At 33.7% G+C, this 7,447-nt stretch overlaps 1 protein-coding gene across 1 annotated transcript; it reads right to left on the reverse strand.

The window, feature by feature from the left end:
• Positions 1-510: 510 nt before the first annotated feature.
• On the reverse strand, positions 511-4,664 carry LOC108742431 (zinc finger protein 84). Its single transcript, XM_018477639.2, has 4 exons — positions 4,464-4,664; positions 2,360-3,877; positions 2,165-2,287; positions 511-1,976 (listed from the first exon to the last, which is right to left on the reverse strand). The coding sequence occupies exons 2-4, from the start codon at positions 3,838-3,840 to the stop codon at positions 812-814; spliced, it is 2,769 nt and encodes a 922-aa protein (XP_018333141.1). The 5' UTR covers positions 3,841-3,877; positions 4,464-4,664; the 3' UTR covers positions 511-811.
• Positions 4,665-7,447: the final 2,783 nt, after the last annotated feature.

Raw genomic sequence — 7,447 nt, forward strand, 5'->3', positions numbered from 1 at the left:
GCTTCTGGAGGCCTCCATATTGAATATAGAATATTTACTTTTATGTTAAAAATGTAAAACTGCAAAAGTTCCTTTCTTTTGTAGTTCTTGTAAGAACTTCTGTGAAGTATTATTAGTAAATGGTAATACTATTACTCCAAGAAGAAAATATAACTTTGTAAGTATAACTAAAGTGGTGCAATAAATAAGTAGTTTGTTATTGAATTTTCCCCAATTTAACATTTCTTCTTTCGTTTGGGAGTGAAAACAAAAAAAAGCAAAAAAAAAATTTTATGTAATGGGATATTTTATTAGTAAATACAAAACCACAGTACATTACAGTAATGAACATTTGCAAGTAAACAATTAACAAAATATAACGATTGAAAAACTAACTAGATACAAACAATGTATGTTTATTTATACTTATTGCACAGAAAATACAGTACGATTAGTTTAAAATTACTTGACAAGTATAATAATAATTTTTTTCTAATTGTAAGAAATAATTAAAACAGATAAGTACGCAAATACACTATGGAACATATGTAATAGCAATAAATTGTCGCGTTTCTTTTTCATTATTATTATCATATAAAAGTTTTAACATGGACTGCCGAACTTACTTTACTTGGATCTATGCGTCATATTTTAATACGTACACAAAATAGTCTACATTAATTTTGTATAAAATTAGTTAGTAGAAGGCGTTTTAATCTGAAAGCCTTATGAGTCATTAAGATTACGAAGGTCACTTAAATTTTATTTGTAGCTGTAGAAATTTTTTAAAACACCAACATCTTATTTAAACCACAGACAAAAAGGAATTTTCTTAACAGGGCGGAAATGTCGGAATTATTATTGGCATGTGACTATTCAAATTTGGATTTGAATGTAGAAAGGTGTGATCTAAAAAAGAAACACCTAATTTATGTACGGGGGTGTTTGAGTTATTAATATCAGGTACAGCAGTGATGTAAGAATTAGTAACGTAACCATGGGAGATATCTTGAGTACCAGATACAACCAGGGATTCACTGGGGGGATTAGGATTGATTTCTTTAGTAGGAGCTGTCTGCTGATTTTTGTTGTTGTTGAGTTTAGTAATATGCACTGAACTTGAATGCAAGACAACTTGGTATCTATGTCTAAATCGTAAATTACAATGTTCACATTGAAATTTATTTTTGCTATGTCTCCAAAATTGATGTAAAATCAATTTCGACTTCGTACGGAATTGACTCAGTTTTGCAGTTTTGCACAGTGTACATGAGAATCTTCTTCTTTGGAGAAACTGCATCATATATTTCTCGCACAATTGTCTTTTAAAGCTGCTTGCGTTTTGTGTGTCGTCTTTATTGTCCATGGTTGGTGAAACTACTTTTTTCGGTTTCGTTTGCTTCCTTGATCTCTTGTGATTCTCTTTTTCCTGAACGGACTCGTTTGTAGAATGCTGGAAATGAAGCATACTGTGCGTAGACATGTGGAACATTACCGAAAACTGACTATAAAACGTTTCAGTGCATATCTGACATTGATACTTCAATTTCGGATTGACATTCTCTTTCGTTTCTTCTGGTTGTTTCGCGGGAGATGTTGGTATGTGGCATTTGATAAATTTGTGAGTTTCGAGCGATGCATCGTCTTCAAACTCGCAGCCACAACTTTTACACACGAAAAGAGGAACTTCAACTTCTTCTTTTTCTACCTCTTTTGTGGTTTTTAGATGACCTGCAACATCTCCCGCTTCAGGAAAATCCGAATTGATTCTATGTGTAATACTGGTTCGACTTGACTCCTCTGGACCCTTTGAATCACTTTCGGGTTCCGAACTGTCGCTAGCTTCCATGTAATTAAACAATCTAGCTGCTCCATGCTGTTTTGGGGTATGTTGTTTCCATGACTTGCTCGAGTCTGGCTGAAGTAGTCGAGCACTATGTTGCATTAAAGCTGCAGCACTATTTACGTCGTACGATTTGTTAATATTTTGGTTATTACTACAATAAAAAGAAAATCAAATTTAAATATTTCCTCTTAAAGAAACATTTGATACAAAATAGAAAATTAAACAGCCAGAAAACTAGAGAATGTTCTCGAATCATGCGCTAGTAAAAAATTAAGAAGTTTGGTGGAAAGAAAGAAAAGATAAAATACGTTTACCAGTTAATCTAAGGACTTTACTTGCCTTAGAGATGCTATGCAAGTATTAGAAGCACTACCACCTGTGTTTGTGTTACTGGAGTTGTTTGCCGAGTACGAAAAAGAACGTACGGAATGATTAGAACGATTGTTTCTCTGATCTAATGGGCTGCAATACAAAAAAAAAATTAAACGTTAGCTTAATTACAACCCTTGCAAGAATGTCTTTTATAATACGTACTGATGATCTTGTTGATGAATAGTAAGTTGAGCAGGATCGTCGGCAAGAAAATTACATTTTCCACAAGCTCGTTTATTGTGGACTTTAAGTACATGAGTGGCAAGTCTTTCCGACCTAGCTGCTTTGTAATCGCAAAGTCCACAGACAAAAGGTTTCAGATGAGTATTCATGTGTCTCTTTAAACACCAATTGTCGACGCCCGTCCAAGAACAATAACAACAACTAAAACGCTTGTCTCCCTTTTTCTTACCGATATTTTTTCCCAAATTGCAGGTCTTCATATTTGCCGAACATTTGGAATCTATACTTCCAAACTGTTTTCCACTTATCGTTTTAGCAATGTTGCAAAGTCCATTGGGAATTGTCAAAGAACTACCAAGTGATACCACATCACTAGATGTTGGGTCGGAGGAATGAGATGACGATACTTCATTTGAATTGTACCGGTTGTAAAACGACATTCCTGACGCATTTTTCGGAGGATGTCGTCGTATTCTATTCAGATCGTACGGATGTTCTCTGTGCATGCGAAGAAAATGCTTTTTGACATGGTCAGCTCTGTTGAACTGCTTTTGACAAACGTAACATTGAAACGGTTTTTCTTCGCGATGGATGTTTTCGTGCCTTGTAAACAAATCTCTTCTATCAGTTGCATAAGGACAGAAAGAACAGCTATACCTTTTGTTTGTCGTCGATATATTAGCGGAATCATTGTTTATTGTATTTTGGGAATTAGTTGTCGATTGAGTCCGATTTGTTGTCATGGAACTGCTCGTGGAGGGAATGCTGCTTGATGAAGAATGATAGTCGTCAGGTCCATGGATAGAAGAATTCTTCGCTCCACCAACATCAAGCCTAGATTTTAGTCTTTGAAGATATCTAGAAATTTCGTGTAGCACTGGGTTGTTCTTTAATAGAACATCTGTAGTTTCCTCAGTGCTTATATTATGCTGTCTAGTTAAATGGAGTCGTACGCATCTAGCCCAAGCGCTTTCATAAGGGCATTGCGGACACCTAAACGTCCTCAAATTTGAATGTGTACCCAGCCAATGTTCTGCAACCCTTGGGAGATATCCAACACAATCACACTCAACGCATCGAAAGAGTTTCTGTGCTGGATTGTAACTCGCAATTTTTGACCGGGTCCATTGAAGATCGTCGTCGCTAATTATCCATTTCTCTTCAAAGTTTTGGCTCGGTTTGTGTTGTTGAAATGTTGTATTGAAAATGCCGTTTGATGGAAATCCATTCTGCATCAAGGCTGCCAGCCCAAAAGCAGTTAAGTGATCGTCAGATTTAAGCAAGGGACCACTTGTTTCGTAGTCCACGGGGGTAAGACAGCGGTCTTGAGGAGGTGCAAGCCTGTCGTTTGATGTTATATCCGAAAGACCATCTTCTCCATATAGCTTCCTGGTTATCTCTTTAAACATATCCTCGTAGCAATCGACGGTATTTCCCGTCACAGGCATTGCCACTTCCATGCTACACTGAAGCTTTCACCTTCTTTGATTAAACTTGCTACAAATTAAAAAGCTTTAATTACAATTGAACTCTGTTTGAATAATATACTGAATGAATGAAATTTGACTAACAGATATATCAACTTTTAAACTTATGCAACATAATTAAGCAGCTGGTTTTCTGATTGATGAAAAGAGAAATGATTTTAGCTGAAACAGAAGCATTTTGTGAAATGTTCAGCGCAAAAAGAAAGACAACCAACGTTTGTAAACGTATTCATTATTTATTTCTCTTGTTTGTAATGTGTGCATAAAGACCAAGATTATTTATCTGAAATGTCAATTTCTTAAAAAAATAAATTCCTTCTGATTTATGGAACATAAAATTTGACCGTTCCTATGTAAAACAAATTCCTGCAATACTTTTGATTCATAAATATATTTCGACATCTTTCGGAATTCGTAGCAAACTAGACTTGTGGGATTCAATCAATTAGATATAAAAAAAAAGACGTGCGTGAAAAAAGTGAAAATTAGTTTTGCGTAGTTTAGTAAAGCGTAAGTTTGGACGACCGTGTTTTACAGTCTGCTTTTATTGCATTATTCACACGTATGTCAAGTAGATAAAACATGCATAAACTTACCACATTATTAATAAACTGTTATTAATTAATTCTAGTTTGACACGAAAATCCTTTTTTAGCAATAATCACAGCATTATCAACTGATGACACCTACACCAACAAAGTGTATGAGATATCTGACCCACCCATCGATGCAGCACCCGCTGCCCGGGGCACTATTCTCCTTTCAACCCCCTCCACAACCCCTTACGAGGGTTGAAACATAAGCGTTCGTATTTTCCGAAGAAACAAAATTTTAATTGCTTTTTCTGATTTTTTTTCAATACCACAATCAAAATTTTCCTCATCTACATCTCCTGACAACTAAATTTTCTTCAACACTAAAAAAAAAAATGCATTCCATATTTCATTAAAGGACATGCTAAGGCCTTTAATGAAACAACGTGTTACTGTATGTATTACTTATTAACCAATAAGTATGGTCATCGTTTAGAAATATTTTATCGTTAGCAAAGTCCTGATTCATTTATTTTTATTTGTCAAAAATTCTAATAAAATGTAAAACAATGTAGGTATACTTAACAATTCAGCTACCCTTTATGTATAAATATTTCAAAGAATTTAAAGTGTTGCAATTCATTAAGTGGTCTGATGTTTTGAAATTGAATTTTATATTATGCAAATATAACTAGCACGAATTTTCGTGGAATGTATATGCCCCTTTACTATTCATTGTATGTTTTTTTTTATATATAGATGTAGTTTACTGGTCAGGTTTAAATATTAAGTAGGAGCAGTTTTTAAATCGATATGGTCAGTATTATTTGGTAGTGACTATCTAAATCTGAAGGGTCAGAGATTAAATAAAGATGGCCAGCATTTAAAATATAAACAGTTAGGTTAGGTTATGAAGTAAGTAATTAACAACTGTTGCCTTTTTGAATGCATTACCGATTAATTACCTAATGGACTACAGATATATTGCAAAGTAGCCGTTTTCGTATTAAAATGTCCGTATTTTCTCATTGCGATTTTATCGTCTTTAAACGAGCGCGTGCAGGTACGAAATCAAAAGAGTAAACTTATGTGTTGCGCCTCTGATTCTTAGGATAAAAAGGTTCTATGAGTAACTACGTTTGGTGTGGGGTATATGAGAGGGTGGCGTGGGTGTAGGGAGGTAAACAGGGGTTGCCAAGCAACCAGAAACGTGAGGGTGAGTCTACTGATGTGTCGCAACTCGGTTGCATTCTTACTATAATTACCAACGTTTGTAGTAGGTATCAAAATAGAAGTAAACAAGTAAAAGGATGTAAAATTTATTTTTAGGTTGCCCAGTAAAAAGTGCAACGGCTTTGCACCCTTGACAAAAGGGTGAATTTTAGCTTTCGCCACGCATCATTCCGTAATCTAGCGTATGTGGGTGGAAATTGAAAATAAACTTGTTAACATTATATTCCCATGGCCAAAGAGCATAGCGAAACGTTATTATTATTTATAATTCTGAAATGAAATTCTAATTAAAGCTAATTCCGAGTGAAGTATAATCCTTGTTTTTTTTTGAAAGAAATAAAATGAAGAACTGTACCATTAAGTACACCCCCACTAAATAAGTATATACGTACCTAATTTATTTTGATTTTGTAAAAAGGAAATACAAAAAAATGCTTTAACATGTACATAACTAATGAAATGCTATTTATTCGTATTGAAATCTGAAAACTAAAACACTCTATGTATTAAGTTAGATGTTAACATCAAATAAATTATAATAAATTTAAAAAGTTACAATTTTTTAATACAGACGAATATATAAAGTAAAAGGCAGTTCATTATGCATCATAATCATGACTTTTAATAAAGCTTTTTCGGAATGGAAAATAAGTTACGAAATTATATTCCTATTTTTGTTAAATTTTCAACTTTAATGTACATGCGATATTTAATCACGAAGTATGAGTGGATTTTTGACTTCGTTTAAAAAAAAAAAAAAATTAATTGGAGTGCATTTTGCCAGTGAGTGGTGCTTAATTTGAAGATATCAAAATATAAGAAGAGCGCAAGTCAAAGATTAATCAATCGATTCTTTAAACAATGGTGTACATTAAACCTGTACGTCCGCATACGGAATATAAAAAGGATATATAACGTATCGGAATTGCTGAATAATAATCTATTAGTGAAGTATCTTAACGTCTTGCATTGCATTTTTCGTTTCTGGGGAAGGGCAAATGGAATCGAGATTGCGCATTCATTTTTGCATATTATATCTCGCAAATGAAATGAAGTTTAATTTACTTTTCAAACGCGTAGGGGTTCGTAATTTGTCCTCTCAAATAATTCAAAATGACCTTAGACATTTATAATACAACATATACAATGGATAAATGTGTAAAATAATTATAATAAACTAAAATCGCTGTACACGAAGTAATTTAAAGTGAAATTGAATTTCATAACGAAGGCGGAAAATTTTCAGTTGTTTGCGAAAACGCACAAAAAGGCATTTCATCTAACTTTGAGTGGGTAAATGTTAAACAAGTTTCTCTGTAAACTAATTTACAACAAAACACATGATGCCCTTGAAAAGTGTGCTCTCAACATTTTCAAAAAAGAAAGATACCAAAAAAAAAATACCGTTGTAGATGAAGTTTAATCTTATACTGACGAGCAAAATATAATTAAATATCTAGTGTTAAAAAGTAATAAAAGAGTTTGTAGGTCGGAAATTAGAAACAATAATTAAAAGAGTTTCTTTGTTCGCGTCAATTCAGCAGGAAAGACGCATGACAAGGCGTTACGGAAAAGCATCAGCGTCGAACTACTGGTGGATGTATAAACAGGGTGAACAATTTTCAAGTGCATCTGAAAATATAATATCGGATAACGCAGTTTGCAACATTTAGTTTATAGACATTATAGATTATTATCTCTTTTATTCTGTTAAATGACATAAGACCATAATGCTTCGACTTCCACAACCGGAGTGTTGGATTTAAGCCTACACGGAGAAAATGAAAAAAGAAAATTTACCTAAATATTAAAGC

The sequence above is a fragment of the Agrilus planipennis genome, unplaced genomic scaffold (assembly GCF_000699045.2).
Source record: "Agrilus planipennis isolate EAB-ADULT unplaced genomic scaffold, Apla_2.0 scaffold112, whole genome shotgun sequence".
NCBI classification, from domain to species: Eukaryota; Metazoa; Arthropoda; class Insecta; order Coleoptera; family Buprestidae; genus Agrilus; species Agrilus planipennis.